The sequence below is a fragment of the Notolepis coatsorum genome (genome assembly GCF_963971535.1).
Source record: "Notolepis coatsorum genome assembly, chromosome: 10".
NCBI lineage: Eukaryota > Metazoa > Chordata > Actinopteri > Aulopiformes > Paralepididae > Notolepis > Notolepis coatsorum.
This window is the reverse complement of record NC_140174.1, coordinates 125,489,179-125,512,928: the sequence shown is the minus strand read 5'-3', so window position 1 is coordinate 125,512,928 and position 23,750 is coordinate 125,489,179. Positions and strand designations below refer to the sequence as shown.

Sequence of the window (23,750 nt, the reverse complement as noted above, 5' to 3'; positions counted from 1 at the left end):
TGGTAAGGTATTAGGTAATATTCAAGTCAAGTCAATTTGATTTATATATCACATTTTAAACAACGGCAGTTGACAAAGTGCTGAACAATTTACACAAAATTCAAGATACTATACTCGAACCATATCAAACAATTAAAACATTATATACATTAAAATCACATTAAAACTAAGCGGATGCTCTATCAGGGTTTCCCATTAATTACCTAGACCAGGGGTCGGCAACCTGCGGCTCCGGAGCCGCATGCAGCTCTTTAGCCAATCAGCTGCGGCTCCCTGGCCCAAACTTTAGATTTTTTTTCTTTTTTTTAGATCGATGTCATACTGTGACACTGAAATGAAAAAATATTTCATCAACTAAAATATACAGTACGTCACACCCCGTGCCTCTCCCTGCCGTCTGCAAGTGGCTAATCTAGAGTTTCCGACCCCCCAGTAAGCTAACCATGGATAAATCCAAAAAAAGGAAAGTCTCGAAAATAGAGGGTTTAATTCAGCATGGACAGATTTATTTGCGTTCACGACTAACGATGCAGGCTTACCTGTAGGCTATGCCTGATATGTGGTGCGAAATTGCGAACATCGAAAAATTTACTTTTTATTTTATAGATTTTCCACAAATAAGGGAAGGACTCAAATATACCTGAATAGTTCAGGGTTTTATTTCAAAGTCGGTCTACACAGCCAGTATTTTTTCTCCTCTTCATAAGAGTTTGAGGTTTTCCTTTGTTATAACGGGTAAAAACAGCAATAAAAAGTCAACATTTTTCTTTTTGTTTTATAATTCCATTAATGCAACAAACTGTGTGCGATAAGTATAAAGTATAATAAATCGCAAATTACTTTGGGTATGCAATTGTCAGGCGTTTTATGCTAAATGTGGGGTATGCTTGGGGATATATAAAACGTTATACACTGTTATCTTCATTTTAAGGATAAATAGGTTGTGCGGCTCCCTGATCATTTTATTTTGTGGGAGGGGGGGAAGTGGCTCTTTTGATAGTAAAGGTTGCTGACCCCTGACCTAGACTGTGGCGGCCAGCCACAGTTGTATAATGAACCAAAAAAAAAGTAAAAACTAATTTCTTTTTTACAATTTTTTTTTTAAATAGAACGTTTGCCAATAGGAATGTATCAGTAGTATTGGCAGTGGTAGTAGTCGTAATAGTAATCCACTATATTTTTTATTTTCTAAAAAATAAACCAGTTCAACACAGGTAACCACTTTTGCTTAATTTCTTTGATGGCTCAAATGTATGCTCTAGTCCAGTGGTTCCCAAACCTCTCCTCGAGACACCCCAGCCGTTCCATGTATTTGTTAAAGTCCACCACCAGCACACCTTGATTCAACTAATAAAGGGCTAGTTAAGTTGAATCGGGTGTGCTGGTGGTGGAATTTAACAAATACATTGAACGGCTGGGGTGCTTCGAGGAGAGGATTGGGAAGCTCTAGTCGATTTTGTGTTTTGAGCACAAAGTTCATCATAGATCTAGCCTCTTTATTTTGCTCTCAAAGTGCACCAGATTGATGCATTTAACTTTAAAATGTACAAAACAAATAAATGTTCCGGGGGGGGGGGGGCATGCCCCGGACCCCCCTAGAGGGTCGGAGGTTCACCCCCCATAGTCTCTGAAAATCCTGTGGGAAACACTGCTCTATACAACGGATTTAGAAGGCCAGGCTGACTAGATGAGAGGTTTAAGCAGTGATTTAAAATTGGCAAGTGACTGGGCAGATAGTATGGTAAGGTATAACATTTATATTTAATTTATCAAAAGCGACATAGTATAGTAGGTACTAGGTAATAATATGGGCAAGGACGATTATTTAGTGGAAAAGTGCATGATGGTAAAAGACAGTATGAAGGTTAGTGTTTGACCCCCCCCCCCCCCCCCTTATTTCAGAAGTGTGTTTTTAGTCGACGGCGAAAGATTGGTCGTGTTTCGGCTGTCCTAACTGTGGTGGAACTGTGGTGGAAGTTTGTTCCACCATTGTCAAGCGAGGCCCGAGAATAGCTTAGCCGGCTTCTCTTTGATGACCCCCTGGAGCTCAGATAGATGGATTGTATTAGGTAATAGTATGGTAAGGTATGGTATGGTTACATATTAGGTCAGCGGTTCTCAAAAAAAAAAAAATAGATCGAAAAACCGACGAGTTTTCCACCTGGAGCTGTGTGTATTTGCCATGTCTCGCCCCTTCTTCAAGTGGACAGTGCCGGTTAGCCTTCGGGAGAGGTTTTAGTTGGACAATGCCTAGGGCCCTAGGCTAACCGGCACTGTCCGCTTCCATTCATTGTGCTAAGCTAGGCTAACGTGTAGCCAGATAGCTTTCTACTGCGCACAGAGAGGAAACTGGTATCTATCTTCTTGCCTCTTTCTGGAGAAGACGATAAGCAAATTTCCCAAAATCTTGGCGTGTTCCTTTAAAGCAGTGCTTCTCAAACTTTTTCTGTCAGGCCCCCCTTTGGCGGACCAAAATATTTTGGGCCCCCCCCCCCTCGCCCCAACAAAATAGTCATGAAATGGGCCATGTTTAAATTGATTGAAATAACACCAATATCGTGACCTTTCAAATTGGCCCTATATTTAGTTTTCAGAGCTGTCATGGATGAAAAGCCAGCTTCACACAGACACTGTATGTGGTGCTGAATGGTATCAACACCTTAACTGCTGCATCATGATATTCTTGGTGGGCCATGAGATGAGATACTTGGTACTCAGCACCACACTCTGAAACTAGCTCTCTAGGTGGTATCAGATGAGATTTCAAAGAGTTCTTCCAAGAGTTTGGATGGAGATGTGTCAGGAAGCTTTGTCTCAATGTTGTCTGTAAAGGTTTTTTTTATCCAGAGTAACTTGGTGATCCTTTTCTGTGTTTTATTAAATAATGATTTTCAGATTTTGAGAAATGGTATTTTCATGGAGAACAGTGCAGCTGCAACAGATAGCACTTTAGTGATAATTTTCTGTAATCAAATTCTTTTTTTTTTATTTTCTTTTTTTATAAATCTCAAGGCCCCCCCTGTCATGCCTCTGCGCCCCCCACTTTGAGAAACACTGCTTTAAAGCATGTTTGTGTTGCTCCAGGTTAGGGGTGTAAATATTTGACCCCACTTCGATTCGATTACGATTATTCAGGCAACGATTCAATGCATCATGAAATCTCTTCATTTGATCACGATTTGATGCGATTCGATACATTTTTAAATTTTAATACACAAATGTGGCTCAGGGAACTCATTTACTCAGCATGAATAAACTATAGGTAAATAAAAAAATAAAAATAAAAAAAAAACATTTTCAGATTGATGCAGTTGAATCGTCACCTTAGGATCGATGCATTGCGATGCATTGTTACACCCCTACTCCAGGTGAAACGGAAACAGCCTGTAATGGGTTGTTTTTTGTTAAAGGGGCGACAGTGGCTCAGGAGGTAGAGGGATTCGGGAAGCGTGTCGATGTGTCCTTGAGCAAGACACTTAACTAGGGTTGGGCACCGAGAACCGTTCCTAACTTCCGGTTCTGTTAGCGGAAGTAACATATTTGCATTTTGATTCTTAATTTTTCTTTTTTAAATTTAGTTATTTTTTTACTTTGTTAATTAATACCCTAGTTACAGTACAGCAACCAAATTAAACTGTATCAAGTCAACTGACAATGTGAATAGTGTGAAAAAAAATTCAAGATTTTTCAAAAAATTTATAAAAAAAAATCTGTGAAATAAACTGTGACCTGTTTTGACCTGCACCTCAAAGAATCGGAATCGAGAATCGTTTAGAACAGGAATCGAAATGGAGAATCGGAATCGGAATGTGTGAGTGAATGTGTAAAATGTGAGGAACAAATTGTAAAGCGCTTTGGATAAAATCTGCTATATAAAAAAGCAGCCATTTAAAGCATGTTTGTGTTGCTCCAGGTGAAACACAAGCACCCTGTAATGGGTTGTTGTTTGTTAAAGCATGTTTGTGTTGCTCCAGGTTAGGGGTGTAAATATTTGACCCCACTTCGATTCGATTACGATTCTTCAGGCAACGATTCAATGCATCATGACATCTCTTGATTTGATCACGATGCGATTCGATAAATTTTCTATCAGTTCATTCCCCAAAATTTTTTTTATACACAAATGTGGCTCAGGGAACTCATTCAAAACGATGCAGTTGAATCGTCACCTTAGGATTGATCGATGCATTGCGATCAGGGCCGGACTGGGGAAATAATTCATACCGGGAGATATAGCGCGAAATATAGCCCCAGTCAGGCCACTTTTTAAGCGGGGGGTCTGGGGGTCCCCCACCAGGACATTTTTTGTTACAAAGACTTAATTTCCTGCATTCTGGTGAATTTTTGTGCATGTGAATCACAAACTAATGAGCCAGCAATTGCTTAGTACAATGTACTGTTATGGACCTCAAATAAAACTGTTGTGGCACTAGCAATGCTACTCTCTCCACCTTCAAAAAGAAAAAAGCAAGAGCACAACATATTTTTCTATTTACTATTATAATACAGTTAACCACTCTCTCCTGTAAGGGCCTTTCTTTTTCTTTGTTTTATCCCTCTCTCCTCCACCCTTTCTCTTTCTTCCACTGTCCATCTTGACATCAACGTTAATTGACTTTCGCTCTACTGTATCTCTCCCGAGTCCCTCACTACCTGGCTCATTGCCTGGCTGTTATTCTGCATCTCAGTGCTGTCTGCCATTCCATTCGCCGCCTCCGCTGTCAATCAGTTGTATCGCCTGGTCCCGCCTCCACCAATCACAAGCGGCAGCACGGCTCCATTGTGTGTGTGTGATCCGCCGGCGTGTGAGAGAGAGAGTCAGATAGTTCTCCAACTCTGTGGCAGACAGTGAAATCCTGGTTGTTCCCCACCCATCTAGGTTATCTAACTATCGCGCCGCGCCGCCGCCACAACTAGAAACAATTGCCTGGCAAAAAAAATTATAATTATAATAATAATTAAAAAAAATATTTTTTTTATTTGTTTTTTATATAACTTTATTTTTTTTAATCTGTGCAGGCCAGGCCACCGGGAAAACTCCCGGTGCTCCCGATGGCCAGTCCGGGCCTGATTGCGATGCATTGTTACACTCCTACTCCAGGTGAAACGGAAGCAGCCTGTGTAATGGGTTGTTGTTTGTTAAAGCATGTTTGTGTTGCTCCAGGTGAACAGACATGGCAGACCACACTGACCTGAGCCTACCGCCGGAGGAGCGGGTCCGGGCGCTGACCAAGAAGGGCAGCTCGGTGGAGGTGAACGAGGACGTTCCTCCTCGACGCTACTTCCGCTCTGGCATGGAGATGATCCGCATGGCCAGTATTTATACGGAAGAGGGCAACATTGAGCATGCCTTCGTCCTCTATAACAAGTATATCACGTGAGTTAGTCTAGTTAGTTTCCAAATCGAGAGGTTTTGAAATGAGAATGCTTTCCTTGCTTGTAGGGATGGGGCATCGATTTGAATATTCGAATAGTTGCTCAATTATATAATTACCGGCACCTACAATGTGTAGTGTATTTGAGAGGGGACCCTATTAACTGTTACACTGCTCAACGGCATGCTGGGTACAGCTCGCTAGCTAGGCAGGTAGCCATATTAGACACATAGCCATAATTTAAGATATAGTTTATGCGTTCGCAAATATGAGAGCTCCATCATTGAAGTGGGTGGCGGCATTCAACGGGGTAAATAGGACACGGAGGCCGGCACTTAAGTGTTAATAGCAAACGTGAGATAATCCAACAAGTGAGCTAGCTGGCTGCTGTCATTGCTAACAGCGAACGCTAGTGGGCCAAGCTAGTGTATTTCTGAGAACAAAGGCATTCATTCTGAAAGTTACATCACTGATGCTTGAAGTGTGTGAACTTTGTAAAACAACATGGCAAACATACACTGGGAGCTGGGAGTCCTTCCAATCGGAATATGTTGTTTCTTTACACATATGTTGGATTATGAATATGTCTTGGAGGGTCGCGGACCAGCCTGGCAGCATTCATTTGTAGCTATAAAGACATATTCATAATCCAACATATGTGTAAAGAAACAACATATTCCGATTGGAAGGACTCCCAGCTCCTTCCTGCTCGCGTCTCACAGGGCTGAGCTGTGCACGGCTTTAGTCTCACTCGAGTGAGGAGGAGCGGAACTTCGGAAGACCGCTGGTTCTCCAACATACAGCGGTGTGCTCTTCAGAATGTACCGGGAGAAACGTTTACTGTACCCCGCAGACATAATAAGCATATAAGCAGTGCTTACTAACGTTATTAGTTACGTTATTTCTGACCGAATTAGTCATGCATTTGTCTAGCACAGTCTCTAACAGTGTAACAGTAAGAAGCATTTTGGATAAAAGTATTCTGTACTTCTGTATGACAACAATGTATGCATTTCAAATGTTAAATGATTAAATGATACACAGCGAAATCTACGCTCTCGCCTCTCATCCTGCTTTCGCCAACGGCAGTGATGTGAAAGGCGAAGCGAACTCCAGCAGTAGCGTGCTTGCCGCTGGGGCTGCCGCGGGGCGTGGCCGCGGGGCGTGGCCGCGGGGCGTGGCCGCGGGGCGTGGCCGCGGCGGGTCACGTGCCTGTCGGGGCCAATCAGGCCTACCCCAGAAATAGGAACGGTTGCGGAACTGATACAGGCAGCCAGGTATCATAACAGCTGGGAGAACAGAAAAGAAAAATGGAGAAAGAGAGACCGGAGATGTTACATGGTAGCAACATTTTGTATGTTTGCCATGTTGTTTTACAAAGTTCACACACTTCAAGCATCAGTGATGTAACTTTCAGAATGAATGCCTTTGTTCTCAGAAATACACTAGCTTGGTCCACTAGCGTTCGCTGTTAGCAATGACAGCAGCCAGCTAGCTCACTTGTTGGATTATCTCACGTTTGCTATTAACACTTAAGTGCCGGCCTCCGTGTCCTATTTACCCCGTTGAATGCCGCCACCCACTTCAATGATGGAGCTCTCATATTTGCGAACGCATAAACTATATCTTAAATTATGGCTATGTGTCTAATATGGCTGTCCCTTATCAATGACTTGTTTGCAGTCAACATTGTCGAAACGGAGTGTTTTTTAATCTGTTCATTTCCGTTTTATACCATTTTGAAAAACGCTAGTTTCTTGAAACTTCCAGAAGATTTCAGAAGATTCTGTGATAAACGCCCTTTACTGGAATACACTGGAATAATACACAAAACACGTTGTCATTTTTCGGCCTATTTATGAATTTTTTTTAATTGTTTTTATATATATTTGACTAAGAGGTTGGCCAGTCGACTACGACTCCTTTCGACCGATTAGTCGACTAATCGACTAATAGGGGTCAGCCCTACTTGCCTGAGAAGTAAAATGTGGATTCCGGATTTTTCTTTTCTCATCCATTTTCATTGAGTCCGTTCCAATGCGTGCATTACCATCCGGGAGACGATAGGGGGCGGTATTTTCCCAATTCGAGCTCAGAGAGAATGCCAGTGGTAACGTGAGGCTAGATTGATGAAATGTGAATGGAAATCGCTAATAAAAAAATTAACGATTAAAAAAACGGCATATCTCGTTCCTGGCACTCAACGGTTGGCATGGACTAACGAATTATGCCGTGGCTGGCACTCAAAGTGTTAAGTAAAAACAACCATACGTTAACACTAGAGATGTTCCGATACCATTTTTCCCTTTCCGATCCGATTCCGATACCTAAGCTTTGGGTATCGGCCGATACCGATATTTATCCGATACCAGTGCATAAAAAAAAAAAATAAAAAAAAATTATATAAATTATACTTTTTTTTTTTTTTAGATACTGTTATACTGTTTTTTTTAGTAATAACTAGAACGTATGGTATTTATTCAACAACAGGTGATTGTATAGATTTGTATTAGTATCATTAATCAATGAGTATGGGCTGCAGCACCAGACCACGTGAGCGGATCGGCGCGGCCGAGAAATCCGCTCTTCGCTCTTTAAAGCTTGGTCCGCTCCGCTAATCACTCATGTTGACCCCGCCCCCAAGTCGCTCTCCGCTCGCTCCCCGCTCACCTTGAATCGACCGCTCCCCGCGCCAGATCGCTCGGCAGTTTTTTTTCTTCTTTTTTTGGAGCATGGTGTAAATGAGCTCAAACTACAACAGTCTACACCCCCTGGGCCCCTTAACAATTGTTTGTATTGAGCCGCATTGTAATTGTAGCCATTCTGCAATGTTAAATAACGTTGTTTATCCATTCACTATCTCTATTAAGCGATGATAGGCTAGCCGAGCCACAATGCTATGGTCGCTGCCATTAACGTTAGCATGTAAGCTAACGTCAACAACAATGGCGTCGATACTTTTTCCTAACTGGAGTGAGTGTGGGCGTCTCTACAGTGACAAAGCCTGAACGAACAGCCTATCACAGGTTCACCCTTCTCATTGGTTGAAAATGGCCTTCATGTTTGTACATCGCCATCTGTTGCTTTGGCATTGTACTGCATGTATATTACATCAGTGTTAAACCACTGTGAGCGGCCTGGAGTGGATTGGAGCGGAGGAGAACTCTCGCTCCGGACGTCGCGCCGACTCATTTTAAAACCCACTCCTCGCTCACGTCAAAACCGGCCGCTCCGCGCCCCGCGCCGCTCACGCTCCGATCCGCTCACATGCACTGTGCAGCACTGCAGATATACCCTACTCCAATGATCCACACGGACATTAAACGGTGTTGCACTCGCTACTCAGTGGCTCTGCAGATATACCCTATTCAGTCTGTAAGCTAGTGGCAGATAGACCGTTCATGTTGTGATTTTTGATGCAAAATAAATATTCAACATTCTCTTTTGAAACTCCGCCTCAGACTCTTATCCTTTGGCACTTGCTGTACTTTGCTTGCAGGTCTGCAGCCATTATTGCTGGATTATGTGAATAGCACCAACTTTAGACACGGTAACGTTATCAAGCTAAGCTAACTGACCTAGCTCGCCTTCCCGCATCGACATTAAGATAACGTTAGTAATAGTCAGCTAACGCTAGTCCGTAGCTACTTAACTTAAATACAATTCACCGTGGGTGCATTATTGTTGATAGACGGTCACGGACAGTGTTAGGTCCTGGAGAAAGGACAGGCGATCATCTGATTTGATGTAACGTTAAAAGCGGATGTTGTTCCAACTAGCTATCTTTCCAGCTAATGCTATCATAACACCAGCCAAACACATCCCGATTCCCGTCCGAGCTCCCCGTCACACCGCACTGTCGGGGACAATGGAATTTAAGAAAGTGTATCTGCTGTTAAAATGACACAGCATCACACTTTAAAACATGTTCATTTTATAATCCTCACTCTCCGCAGGACTCGGCAGGAGATAAATTACATCATGGGATCGGAGGCTAGAATTTACGTGTACTCGCCGATACCGATACTAGCATTTTAGGCAGTATCGGCGGCATTTCCGATACTAGTATCGGTATCGGAACAACTCTAGTTAACACTTTGATTGCCTAAGGCTAAATTCATGATATACCATCCCTTGCCAGCTCTATTTGTCTATGGAGAAGTTCCCCTTCTTTGCAGGGCTATAACTTTTTAAATTCTATTGCTAAATTGCCATTATTAGGGCCCATTCAATGTCCTATATGTATTGTTCAGGGTGTATGAACGTTAAACTTTTTCATTCACATATTCATACTAAAATATGATCTAAAGTATAAGTATGTTTTCATCTCTGTCTGCAGCTTTCTCCAGAACGTGATTTATAGCCCCAAATGCATTATATTGATGATCAAATACAGTTTGATGGCAATCGGCGCGATATAAAAAAATCCAACTGGACGGACTTCTGGAAGTTACTACACGTCATCTGATGTTGACCGGATGGGCGAGGGGGGCGTTTATAATTCCGTGGGCAGCGTTATACCATTCATCTAATGTGGGTCAAATGTTCATCATAGCAGTTGGTGTCGAACACGGTAATATTACTCGCTAAAACTCACCCCAGTCTCCGCGGGCCGTTGGGCGATCAGCGTGGGGTAGACAGTTTTCCATTATGGGATGTCGAAATACCCGGTCCATTTCCAGGTTGTATAATACTATATACGTCCAAATCATGTTGTTTATCGAGTTATTTGCAACCGATCGATGTCCAGTGTATCAAGATGGAGTCCCGGGACCTATAGCGAGTGCCCGGAAGTAATATGGGTGATCAGCACTTCATCCACATAACTTCCTGTTTGGCGCTTCTGCCGATCGGCCACCAGATGGCGCTCTTGAACCGCTAGAGGATTGAGAGGAGCTCAGAACTGTGTGTGAAGGCTGCGGATGGAAAATATGATTCCGATCACAGATTTTTGAAATATTGATATTAAAGACGAGTTACGGCGTCCTCGGCAACTTGAGCATGGCGGGGAAGGACGCCTAAACACGTTTTCGGCACTTAAAGTGTTAACGTGGAAGCTCAGACATTTCAAGCATCAACAATGTAACTTTCAGAATGAATGCTTTTGTTCAGTTATCAAATAGTATAAATATAATTTTTACAATGATTAATAATAATAAAGTAAAGGGTAAATGTAAATGTACATATTAACGGACTGGGTTAAGGTACATTCTGTGCATCAACCTATAATTCTGTTCAGTTATCTTATTATAGGACAATGGGTCTCATTCACCAAGGGACTTGAGACAAAAGATCCGACAACATTTTGTCCTAGCTCCACTTAAGACATTTTCAGGCTGATTTTGGGATTCACGAACGGTTCCTTCTCTGGGATTCGCTCTTAACTAAGAGCAGGATTTAGGAGCGCTGAAGAGCAGTCGTAAGTCAGACAGACTGGTGTGCGCCGTGTTCTTAACACATTCTGCGCCACGCAGTATGCCCATCTTATACCACTCTCTGCCAGTGCTGTAACCCTATGGAGTGGTTCACCTTCTTTGCAGGGCTATAACTTTTTAAATATTATAGCTATATCGACATTACTATGGCCCATTCAACATCGGGTATCTATCTTTCCGGATGTGGGAACGTTATATTTTTCCATTCATACATTGTCGTGTTAGTACCGTCGTGAACAGGGCACAAAATTAGAGCCCGCCAGATTTTAGGTTTGGCGAGTGAGACTGAGAGGTCTGTCCGCCATGTGGCGGGCAACCAAATAGTCATGTGAAAACCGATCGAAAAACATGATCCAATTCTTAGCGGAGTTCTCACTCACTGACTTCTGTCTCAAGCACACAGACCTGCAGCGCACTGCTCCTCCTCCAAAACCTGTGTAAACACAGAGGCTCCTATTGCATCTGGCAGTCTGCTGACTGCTCTAGTCTAGTGGGACCTCCGTGAGCTAACGTTAGCTACCGTTACAAAATGACCCAGTCAACTATTCACTTTTAGTTTAATACATGAGGCATTGTCTAACGTTATCTAGCCGGCTAGCTACTGTTAGCTCCTGATATCAACAAATGCTCCAGCAATAGTCTAGTAGTGCATGATACCTCCGTTGGCTAGGTAGCTCACGTTAGCTCACGTTAGCTCACTACGAAATGTCCCAGTAAACTAAATAGTTCACTGAGGCGTTGTCTTAACGTTATCTAGCCGGCTAGCAGTAGCTACAGATAGCCCCTGATATCAATGTCTTATAACATTGATTCGATGCGTATTCGAGCCCCTGGCTTCCATCGCATGAGGGCATGCTGAATGTGATTTGACCAAAGCAGAGTATAGGGTCCAGCTGCAGCGCCGGAGAATCCTTGCTGGAGCTGGAGGCTACTCGAGTATACACACAGACAGTGGAGCTGTTTGCGGATAGCGAGCATTTTGACTTGTTGCGTGGTGGCGATGTCTCGCAGATAATACAACTACAAGTATGATTATATAATATATATATTTTATAATTTTTTATATATATATATATATTCTTTTTAAACAAAAACGATCGGTATCGGCCGATATGGCTCATAGACAATCGGTGATCGGTATCGGTGGCAAAAAACGTGATTGGGACATCCCTAATTATGTTCTGTTATATCCTGCAAAGAGGGTAGAGTGAGGAGTCTGATGTTTAACAGTAGGTTACAATTTAAGCTTAAGATTGAATTTACATGTATTGATTAATCAATCATCAATCAATATATTAAAATAATTTGCTTAAAATTTGACTCTGGCCTCTTATTTAAGTGTATTCTTCAACATAATACCCTATCTACTTGAAATGTACAGATTTCTTTTATATATATGTGACACAAAAATGCGTTTTTTTGGCTGGTAAGAAATATGCTTGGCGGGTAGATTTTTCCCATCTACCCACCACTGGCCGGTGAGTCAAAAAGTAAATTTCGTGCCCTGGTCGTGAATATAAGTATGTTTTTAGAGTGTATAGCAGTAATTCCTAGAACGCGCGTTATAGGCCCTGACGCGTATTATACATAATCGATTGGCATTTCGTTCCTATATACACGCTATATTAAAAAATTCAAATGCATATGATCGCTATACATTATGCTCCATCATGCGTGAAGGAAAGGGGGTGGCATTTATGATTCCTTGATTGTCACTAACGGCTTTCTTTAGTATGACACCATACGTTGATCGGATAGATTGCAATGAAATAAATGGACAATCGAGCTGGAATTAACGTTAGATTCCTCTTAGCTGTGGCGTCTGGAGAAAAACTTTCCAATTATTTGATGTCGATCTGCTAGATCCTTTTTCCGTTTGTATCACGCAATAAACGCCGAAAGCATATTGATTCTTGCGTCTCGAAAGCGATCCCATGCACTTGAGTGTGTATCTTGATCCACGTTACAAGATATCTCTGCCGGAGGATTTTCCCCGATGCACAGAGCGCCACATCCGGTTTAGAGTGGAGTGCAACTCGCCCGAAATCCACCAGGCAGCGGTATTGAGGCGTTGAAATATCAGACAAGGTGTTCGAATCCAGCTCCCGGCGTTGTCACCAGCTTGGCTGGCCATTCACACTAATACAATTGGCAGTATTAGGGGGTGGGGAAAGCTGGCGGGTGGGTCCTGGGCGTTGTGGACAGCGACCCCTACAGTTCGGTCGGGGCGCCTGCTCAGCGAGGGTAGGATCTGGAGAGAGGTAGTGCGGCCTCCCACACGTTACACTCTCCCAGTGAGAATCTGCGCGGCCAGGCTGGCTGCCGGCTGGCTGCACATGCGTCGGAGGAAAGCATGTGACAGTCTCCGGCCTCTCGGACCAACAGTAGGGGAAAGTGCGCAACAACCAGGAAGGGGGTTGGGAATTGGCATAACGACTAACAGTGGGATGGGAGAAAAATCGGAAAAAGGAGGGTTGAAAAAGATATTAAAAAAAAATATATATCAGACGGGGTCCAGCTGGCTCCCGGAGCCTTCCTGGATGAATTATGAATGCCAATAGCGAATAAAGGAAATAACGATCATAAAAACTAGTAAACTCGTTGTAACTGAGGGGTACAATTCCCTGACTGTATTGATAAGTATGGTATCATTAAACCACTACCGATTATGTACTTTAACTACTGGCCACACAGTACATGATATAGATATGATGAACACTTTCCCACCTGATGAAACGAAGTCCACACAATGTCTCAATGCCTATTCTGAGGCCAAGTAGGCCATACTGCACCACACGTGGGTCGTGGGTGAGGCTTCACGTCTGTTACTAGGTTGGAGGGTAAAGGACTAATGGACTAAAAAGAAAGTTCTACTTTACTTGCGCCATATATATATGCGCTGTGAACAAATAGTACCATTCGTATTTCGCCAGACGTATTCCTACGCGGAACCGGGCTTGTAACGACATGTTCGTCGGCACGATTGAACTTGAACCAAGGGGCTTGGCTGCTGGCGCCAGGTTCTTGTCCAATGGTAGAATGAAACTATTATGGGCTGTTAGTAGACTAAAGGGATATTCAGTGTATATGTACAAGGAATATACAAGGGATATCAAACGATATACAAATACTATTAAATATATATCCATAAATAAATATATATATTCGGTTTAATCTGATCCTTCACAACAGCCGCCCCCTAATTAGTCCCACCTAATTAGCTAAGCAGAGACAGATTAACCGCACTGTCTACCACTCAAGGTCCGCTGTAAGGGTCAGTCAACTCACAAAGTCGTGGGGTCATGGTCGTCATCGATAGTGTCTGGGAGTCTGGGCAGTTCTATTAGCCTCGCCACGGGTCGTGTGTAAGTTCGCCCTTGGACGAGCACCTCAGCTGCTCGGACCTTGCCATCGGCACCGGTGATCACTTTGCTTACGCGGCCAGCCGGCCACATAGCTCTGGGTAGTGACTGGTCGATAATCATGACGACTGTTCCTTCTGTCAAATTGTCTCTCTCTTCTACCCACTTCTGGCGGGTCTGTAGAGACGGTAGGTAGTGGAGTAGAAAGCTGTTCCAAAACTTGTCAGCTAGTACTTGACTGTACCTCCACATTCTTCGGCCGTTCGCTTCTTCAGGCCTGTACATTGTCTGGGGTAGCGCGGGGTCCAGCCGCCCCATCAAGAGTGTGTTGGGGGTGACTGGGTCGACATCTGCTACATCACTGGAGACGTAACCGAGGGGCTTTGAGTTCAATACTCCCTCGATCTCCGTGAGGACTGTCATTAGGACTTCTTCCGCCACAGTCTGGGCCCCAAGCACGGCGTACAGGGCTGTCTTTATAGAACGTACTTCTCGTTCCCAGGTTCCACCGAAGTGGGGTGCGTTCGGGGGATTAAACTGGAAGTCAATCTGGGATGGAGCGAGGTGGGTCTTAAGTTCTGGGCCCATAGCTTGGAAGCTCTCTCTCAGCTCTCTTTCTCCGCCTTTGAAGTTTGTCCCGTGATCGGACAACAATGTAGACGGTTTTCCTTTCCGTGATGTGAATCTTCGGAAGGCCATAAGGAATGAGTCTGTGCTCATAGTTGGAAGGAGTTCGATATGTATCGCTCTGGTGGTCATGCATTTGAATACAATACCCCGCCGCTTCTCGGTTCCTCTTCCTTTCTTTATGTACAACGGGCCAAAACAGTCCATGCCTGTGGAGTGGAATGGCTTGTCGCCGAGTCGGAGGCGACAGGGAGGTAGGTCAGCCATCCGGGGTATGTTGGGCTGCGCGCGCCACTTTCGGCAGTCTAGACAGGTTTGCTGGAAGCGTCGCACTGCTTCTCTTCCTTGAAGTATCCAATAGCGACGTCTGATCTCCGCGAAGACTCTCTGCTCCTGCGTGGTGTACATCCTCGTCGTATTTCTTTATGATCAGCTCTGTGACCTTGTGTCGGCTGTTCAGGACTATCGGGTACTTAACGTCATCCGGTAGATCGGGGGCTCTCCGCAGACGACCACCCACTCTGATGAGATTATGGGCGTCGCTCTCGGGTGCCAGGTGGAGCAGTCTGCTGTCTGATGGGACGGGCTTTCCTCCCTGTAGACAGTCTAGCTCATCGGGGAACGAGTCTCTCTGGGCTCGTTGTAGTAGAAGAAGTTCTGCTTCTTCGTAGTCAGCTGCTGAAATGTCGGCAGTGGGCTGAATCTCTGGGTGGTGCCGCAGAAATGTCTTTAGCTGCGCACTCTGTAGGGTAATGCAATCATCTATGTTGGGGTCTGTGGAGGCGATTGTGCTCAGTCCACAGAACATAGGTTTCTTGTTCTCAGCCTCCTCTTTACTCGCTTCCCGTGGGGTGGGCGTGGGCCACTCTTCTTCCGGGAGCTTGAGGAACTCTGGTCCGTCACTGTAGATGTTGCGACGGGTGAGGTCATCTAGGGACATTCCCCGGGTGATGACGTCAGCTGGGTTGTGTTTGGTGTCCACATACCGCCAGCTCGCTGCTTCTGTTAACTCTTGAATCTCGGTGACTCTGACTCCCACGAAGACCTTGTATCTGCATGAATCAGACTTGATCCATGTGAGTACTGTCGTGGAATCTGACCACAAGATTGTTCTGTGCACCGGAATGGTGAGTTCACGTTGGATTAACGTGGCTAGATGCGCTCCTGCTAGGGCTGCGCAGAGCTCTAGACGCGGGATAGATTGTTGCTTTCGTGGGGCTATTCTTGAGCGAGCCAGGATGAAAGCAGTGTGTATCTCTCCTCCCTTCTCTTGGGCACGCAAGTAGGCCACCGATCCATAGGCTACTTCGGAGGCGTCACTGAAGACGTGTAGATCCATCTTGCATGTCTCTGGCCTCACTGTGGGTGGGAAGTAGCTGCGGCGTATATTGACGCCTGGGAGTGAGCGGAGCGCCGTCTCCCACTCTCTCCATGTGGAGGCAAGGTGTGCGGGTATTGGGTCGTCCCAGCCCTGGTCCTTGTCCCATAGTGCTCGTACAATCATCTTTGCCCTGGTGGTGTAAGGTAGATTATACAACGGCATGCAAATTTCTCGATTCTGATTGGCTGAAACAGTCATTTTACACGTCTTTATTGGCAACAATCCACGCTGCTGGCCCAGGACCCGCCCACAACCGACCCACATCACATCACTCCGCCGGATCACAAGAAGGTGGCCAATAATATTTACAAATGGATATGTTAATGGCGACTAAACGACTAAATATGAAGCGATTCTGTCAAGGGGAATGTGTTAGCCCTTTAAACAATGTTGGATGATGTAATTGATGGGTCTTGAGGCAATCTAGAACAAAAGAAAAATCGCGGTTTGATTGATAGATTAATTGATTGATTTAAATTTCTACTTCCTTCTTGCTACTGACTGCAGCGTTCTCTCTCACTGTCCGACGCTGGCGTACCCACAAACACACACACACACATACACACACACACACACACACACACACACACACATACACACACACACGCACACACACACTGTGACACACACACACACACACACACACACGCACACACACACACACACACTCCTGTCTGCAACAGCGGGGGAGTCAGACTGAGAGAGAAGCAGCGCTGTTTTAAGTGAGCATGGTCTATTGAATTGATTGATTGGTTGATTGCTAATTTTATTACTGTACCCCTGGTTTCCAACTGGTTAAGTTTAGGCTAAAAGAAATAAATAAAAAAATAGGGCGAAGAAAACGTTTTTTTCCTATGCATTCCCTTAACAATTGTGTGTATTGAGCCGTACTGTATTGTACCCATTCTGCATCTGGTAATAAAATTTTCAATCAATCATTCCAATAATACACAGTTGGATGTGTTAGTTGGTTGGATGCACTTCAAGCTGCTTCCACATGAGGCAACTTCTCTCAATCATTCCAATAATACACAGTTGGATGTGTTAGTTTGGTTGGATGCACTTCAAGCTGCTTCCACATGGAGTTGTGGGAACTACTTTTTCTGGCGGATGGTTTTTTCAATAAATCTTCGATTAATGTGTGTTTATTGTATAGAAATAAGGTTGGATGAATCTGGCAGTTGTATAAAAGCTTTACACCACGTGCAGTCGTGATTTGTGACCAATAAACCATGCCTAGGGGGGTCTAACGACCCTCGGCTGCGCCTCGGGCCTAACAACCACCCCTAGGCATGGTTTATTGGTCACAAACCACTCCTGCGTGTGATGTAATGCTTAAATACATCCCAACGGGTCATATTGTCTGGCGAGTGTTCTGTACACACTCCGTCTGGTGGTCGGTATCACCGTCGACCTTCCCTGCTCCGTGGTCAGGGGTTTGTGTCTATAGTGGAGCGAGTCTGTTTTGAAGCGCCAGACTAGTCCTAGTGTCATTTCTTGGGCTTCTCCTGGGATTGTCGCCATCCAGGTCTCGCTGCTGGCAGCCTTGTCCGCGGGGGAGAGGCTGCGCAATACGTGCGGGTCACTGCTGGCCCACTGCCTGAGATCAAAGCCGCCTTTGATCAGGGAGGCGCGTAGCTTGAGTAGGAGAACCTCGGCTTCTTCTTGAGTCGAAACGCTTTGTAAACAGTTGTCCACGTAGAAACTGTTCTTCACACTGTGTCGGACCTCTTCATCTGCTGCTGGGTCCTCTGCGACCTCTGGGTTGAGGTTGCGCAATACTGGGGGGTCGCTGCTGGCCCGCTGCCGGAGATCAAAGCCGTCTTTGATCAGGGAGGCGCGGAGCAGCGCACGACGTCGCCAGTCAATTTTCTTCTCGACATGCTGCAGGAGTGTGGTGTCTCCTTCTGTCGCTCTGGAGTGGAGGCAGCTAGTGGCTGCTGTTCGGTTGAGAGATTTAGCGAGGGGGCCTTGTAGTGTCCATCCTAGGCGGGTCTCGACTGCTGCAGGACAGCCTCGGGGTCCTGTATGGACCCGGTCTATCGGGACGATGAGGTCTGCATGGTCGGAGCCTATCAGCAGGGTCGGGGTGGCGCCGTCTATGAGCGGGATAGGTAGTTGACGCAGGTGCACATATTTATCCATCAGCTTGGCGATGGGGTAGGTGTACTGTGATAGTCCTATTTCTTGGCTGGTGAAAGCATTTGTAATCCTATACCGTCGCTCTGGCTGCCTGCTTGCTGCGATAGTGAAGGAGACATTCTCGCCCTTTATCGTCTTTAAATCTCTTCTTATTGTCCGAATCGTCATTTGGTTCTCGCTCCCCCGCAGTCCCAGCTGGGCCGCAGCGGACGCGAGCAGAAGGGTCTTCTCTGACCCGTCATCAAGGACGGCGTAAGTGTCCATGACTTTATCTTGGTAGCTCAATGTTACACGGACTACCTTTAAGAGCACTTGGGCGCCGCTGCTGCTGGCGGGGTCAATGTACATGACACTTGCCTTGGTGCTGCTCGATGGTGCAGGCTTTCTTCTGTTACTGTCGCGTAGTACATCTAGATGGGCTCCGTCACACCGACTGCACCTCTTCTTTAGGCGGCATTCGGCTGCCATGTGACTGCGCGCACATCGGTAACAGCGCCTGTTGGACTTTATCCATTGACTCACTTCTTCTGCATTCATCTTTGTGAACAGGTCACATTGTGACAGCCAGTGTTCCTTCTCGCAGTACGGGCACACCATCTTCCACTTCTCTTTTCTCGAGGGGGTACTGTGGTTCTTACTGCTCGGTACTGATTCTGATTGGTGCATGACAGTCACCGATCTTCTTCCATCGTTTATTCTCCTGGGTCCCTCTCTGGAGCTTGGTGTGCTCCGCACGAACGTATCCAGTCGTAAGCTGCTGACTTCTCTCGCCAGGAAGTCGGCTAGATCGAGGAGGGATGGTTCGGGACCGTTAGGATCACGGTGGTCTCTCTGCCGCCTGAAGCGCTCTTGTCTGGCGGGTGGCAGCTTCTCTAAAATCCTCTCGACGTTAGAGTTGGCGTATAGCTCGTGCATACCCTTTTCCCGTTGCGCTCCCAGCATCCCTACCAGGGACTGCACTTTTATAGACAGGTCGTCTAATGAGCGATTGTCTGTTGCTGGGGGTAGGCGATCAATATGCCTTATCTCTTGGATTACGTAATCCCATATACGTCCATATCTCTGGTCCAGCGCTGCTAGAGCCGCGGTGTATGGGGTCGTAGAGGTGGCATAGGCTAGCGCTATATTGTGCGCTCGCGGTACTTTCAGGTGCTTCAGTAATATTGCATACTTGTGGCGTTCATCAGCGACATCCACCATCATTGTCTCTAAGCACATCCGGAGCTCCGTGTACTGTGCTCGATTCTCATAGGTGAAGTCTGGAAACGTCGGCGTGGCAATGTATGACGCCGTGGATGGCTGATACATCGGCGAGCGTTGGGGGAGAGACCTCCTAGGCGAGTCTCCTCTTGCGCCTCTGTGGGCTGGTACCGGCAGGGTACCGTGGCCCGCTGGTCCAGGTGCTATTCCTCGGGGCTGGTCGTGCGTCATGCTCACCCGTGAATAGAGTCGGGGGTCTGTAGCGCAGCGCCGCGGGGGTATAGCCTGGGCTGTACTGGACCTCCTGGTCCGGTGGAGTACTGTGCTGTCGTCGGGCTTGGTTCTCCTCCTCTCCCTCTTCTTCTTCTATCAGGTCCTCTAGATCCTGTAGTCGTTTATTTAGCTTCTCCGCAGTGTATGCCGCTCCTTCCTTGTAGCTGGGTCTCGCTTGGACCGGTCTGGGAAGGGGGTCTGCGGGGGGTATAGGCTTGGTCTGTTGGTCAAGTTCAGGGTCGCTTGCTCGGTTAGGAGACGCTGCCCTTGACTGTTGTCTCGACGAGTTCCTTGAACCCCTGGCGGAGGGAGAGGGTGTTGCCTTGAGGATCAGCTGCTCCATTAGCTGCGCTTGTAGTCTGTCGCGCTCGGCTTCGCGCTTGGTGAGATCTGCTTCTCTTTGGGCACCGGCAGCGGCGCGCTGGGCGTCGGCCCGGTCTCTTGCCATATTCTCTTCCGTCTGAAGGCGTCTCATCTCATGTTGCGCTTGGAGTTGTTCGCGCTCGCTAAGCGTCTGTGCTTGGAGTCGATCGCGTTCACCCTGAAGTCGATCGCGTTCACCCTGAAGTCGATCGCGTTCGGTAGAGGCTGTCAGACTGACGAGGAATGCCTGTGATAGCATCCTCTCCGCTTCGCTGGGGGAAGACGGTTGTTGAGGTGAGCCGCTCCTGGCTGTACTCGTTGGGGAGTCCTGGAGCTCTATTTCCTCGGCGCTCTCCTCCTCTTCTTCCGTGCAGAGTTCTCTCTCTGTAGGGTTGTCTTCCTCCCGGGGCTGGTCGGGGACTACTTCTTCGGTATTGGCGGGGGGTAAAGGCATGTCAGCTCCCTCCTGGTCCCCACCGTGAGCTTGGTCAGTTACATTAGAACCCACTAGGGCCTCTTTGGTCGGGGTAACCTGGTCGTTAAGGTCAGACATAATTTTACTTTCTATTTTTACCGCGTTTACCGTTTGTCGAAGGCTAGGTAGTTGACTGACAGCGTAATCCTCTAAGTACTGAGGTGTCTGTCGTCTGCGCCGCGGGCGTTCTACGTTAGGAGGACCGTTTCGTGGAGTGTTCATCATAGGCCATTTCAATATTAATAACACTATATTAATATTACACTAGTTACCCTCCGGCTCGAAGGACCAATTGTAACTGAGGGGTACAATTCCCTGACTGTATTGATAAGTATGGTATCATTAAACCACTACCGATTATGTACTTTAACTACTGGCCACACAGTACATGATATAGATATGATGAACACTTTCCCACCTGATGAAACGAAGTCCACACAATGTCTCAATGCCTATTCTGAGGCCAAGTAGGCCATACTGCACCACACGTGGGTCGTGGGTGAGGCTTCACGTCTGTTACTAGGTTGGAGGGTAAAGGACTAATGGACTAAAAAGAAAGTTCTACTTTACTTGCGCCATATATATATGCGCTGTGAACAAATAGTACCATTCGTATTTCGCCAGACGTATTCCTACGCGGAACCGGGCTTGTAACGACATGTTCGTCGGCACGATTGAACTTGAACCAAGGGGCTTGGCTGCTGGCGCCAGGTTCTTGTCCAATGGTAGAATGAAACTATTATGGGCTGTTAGTAGACTAAAGGGATATTCAGTGTATATGTACAAGGGATATCAAACGATATACAAATACTATTAAATATATATCCATAAATAAATATATATATTCGGTTTAATCTGATCCTTCACAACACTCGTTGTTGGCACTATTCGATTGGCGGGCAATAACGAGTAAACTCGTTTTTGGCGCAAGATGTGTTAAGGGATTTATTTGGGAGGAATCATGGTAATTGCGTTCATGTCAACTCTACAGACATCCTTGGAATTAAATAATAGTGTAAATAGTTGTCTATTTACACAACTACAATAATCACGGAGATGTTGATAGCGTTGAACCCATGGCTTTAATGACGTACCCCAACCCGGCAGTACATTTATACGACCTGTGCTTAACGTAAGCACGCATGACCAGAGGGGCGTATGTAGACTAACGTTAAGTAGTCCCTGTACTAACTCCATACATTACAATAATAATAATAAATACGACAATATTTGTACAATTAAAAAAAACTAAAATAATTGTTTTTAATTTACAGTCATGTCTCAAGAGACATCGTGATGTCCGAAAGTTAATAAAAGCACTATACCAACACTGCAAATAAATAAATGGATAAATAAATAAAAAACTAAACCTAATCGCGTGGATATAGCTATAGTGGAATAGACTGTATTAATGTTCCATATTTATACCGTCTTGTTGCGCGCTCCTGGCCACCTCTTCAGCGCACATACACGCACGCATGCAGACTGTGTATAGCCTACGTGTGTAATGACCAACACGCCGAGCAGCTTTTTGTGTGACCGGTGTGCGACGTGGAGTCCGCGCGGACCTCTGTGGAGTCCGGTCCGCTCATGCCCGACTCTGTGGCGGCCTTAACACTTTGGATGCCAGCCACACGTTTTGTCGTTAGTTCATGCCGACCGTTGAGTGCCCGCCAACGCTATGTAGCGTTTGTTAGTCGTATTTTATTTTATTTTGGCGATTTGAATTCATATTTCATCAATCGAGCCTCAGGTTAGTGTTGCAGACTCTCTCTGAGCTCAATTGGGAAGATACCGCCCCCTATCGTTTCTCCCTGTGTAACTGCACCCCATTACTTTAGACTGCTGAAGGGGGGGGGGGGGGCAGTTTCCTTATTTTACTTTTCCGTCGAGCCAACTGAAGAATCCATTGTGATCGCCGGCCCGGAAAACGCGTGGATTATGTATTTACAGTACCCAATGCTGAATCAATAAACGCGATCGATATTTGGAATGGCGATCAGGAATTGGAATCATCTTTTTGGATAACATCTGATCTGAGGTAAGGAATCTATTTTACCAGTCTTGGGATAATCAGAACTATTTTCACCTATATATCAGCGTTTGCCCTATGCGTGTGTGTGTGGCTGTGCGAGCGATCAGGAAATGAGATAGTCGATATTTCAGCCCGCTTCTATAGCGTGCATAAGTACACATATACTATCGATAATCTAGCGTTTATTTGAAAACTATTCATAAATAGGCCGAAAAATTACAACGTTTTTGTGTATTCCAGAATATTCCAGTAAATGCCTTTTATCACGGAATCTTTATATTTTCCTTGAAAACGAGGGCTTTTCAAAATGCTATAAAACGGAAATGAAGCGATTTAAAAAAAAAAAAAAAATCCGTTTCGACAATGTTGACTGCAAACAAGTCATTGATAAACGACGGGCAGATTAGACACATAGCCATAATTTAACACTATGGTCGCCAAAAACGCCGTAGCACGTCTTTCCCCGCCATGCTCATTCTGACAAAGACGCCGTACCACGTCTTTGATATCAATATTTCAAAAATCTGTGATCGAAATCATATTTCTCCCCCGGAGACTTGAGATCTACTGTTGATCCCCTCTCAACTCTCCAACGGTTCAAGAGCGCCATCTGGTGGCCGATCGGCGGATCGCCCAGAGCGGAAACAGGAAATGGAAGCTGGTGCTCATTTCAATTCGGTCCGATCACTCGGTAATACTCCCAGGACTCGAGCTAGACACAATGGATAGCAATCAGTTACCAATAACTCGATAAACAACATGATTTGGACGTATATACTATTATACAACCTGGAAATGGATCGCATATTTCTACATCCCATAATAGGAATATTTCTGTTCCACGCTCATCGCCCAACGCTATGAGGAAGCTACGGTAAGATTCAGCGTTATTTTTTAACGTGTTCGATATAAACTGCTCTGATGATCATATCACCCACACTAGATGAATCATCTAACGTTGGCCACGGAATTATAAACGACCCCCCCCCCCCCCCCCCCCATCCGGTCAACATCAGATGATCAGTAGTAACTTCTAGAAGCACGTCCATTTGAAATTTTTTATCTTGCGCAGATTCCGATCA

The 23,750-nt window shown here is 45.6% G+C and overlaps 1 protein-coding gene across 1 annotated transcript in view; it reads left to right on the top strand.

Annotated features, from left to right (window-relative positions):
• The window catches only part of LOC311235047 (STAM-binding protein-like A), a 61,156-nt gene that overhangs the window by 3,766 nt on the left and 33,640 nt on the right, over positions 1–23,750 (top strand). The window contains exon 2 of the mRNA XM_084322371.1: positions 5,165–5,377. Coding sequence (XP_084178497.1) covers positions 5,175–5,377 — 203 coding nt within the window. The 5' untranslated portion in view covers positions 5,165–5,174. The remainder of the gene's footprint in view (positions 1–5,164; positions 5,378–23,750) is intronic.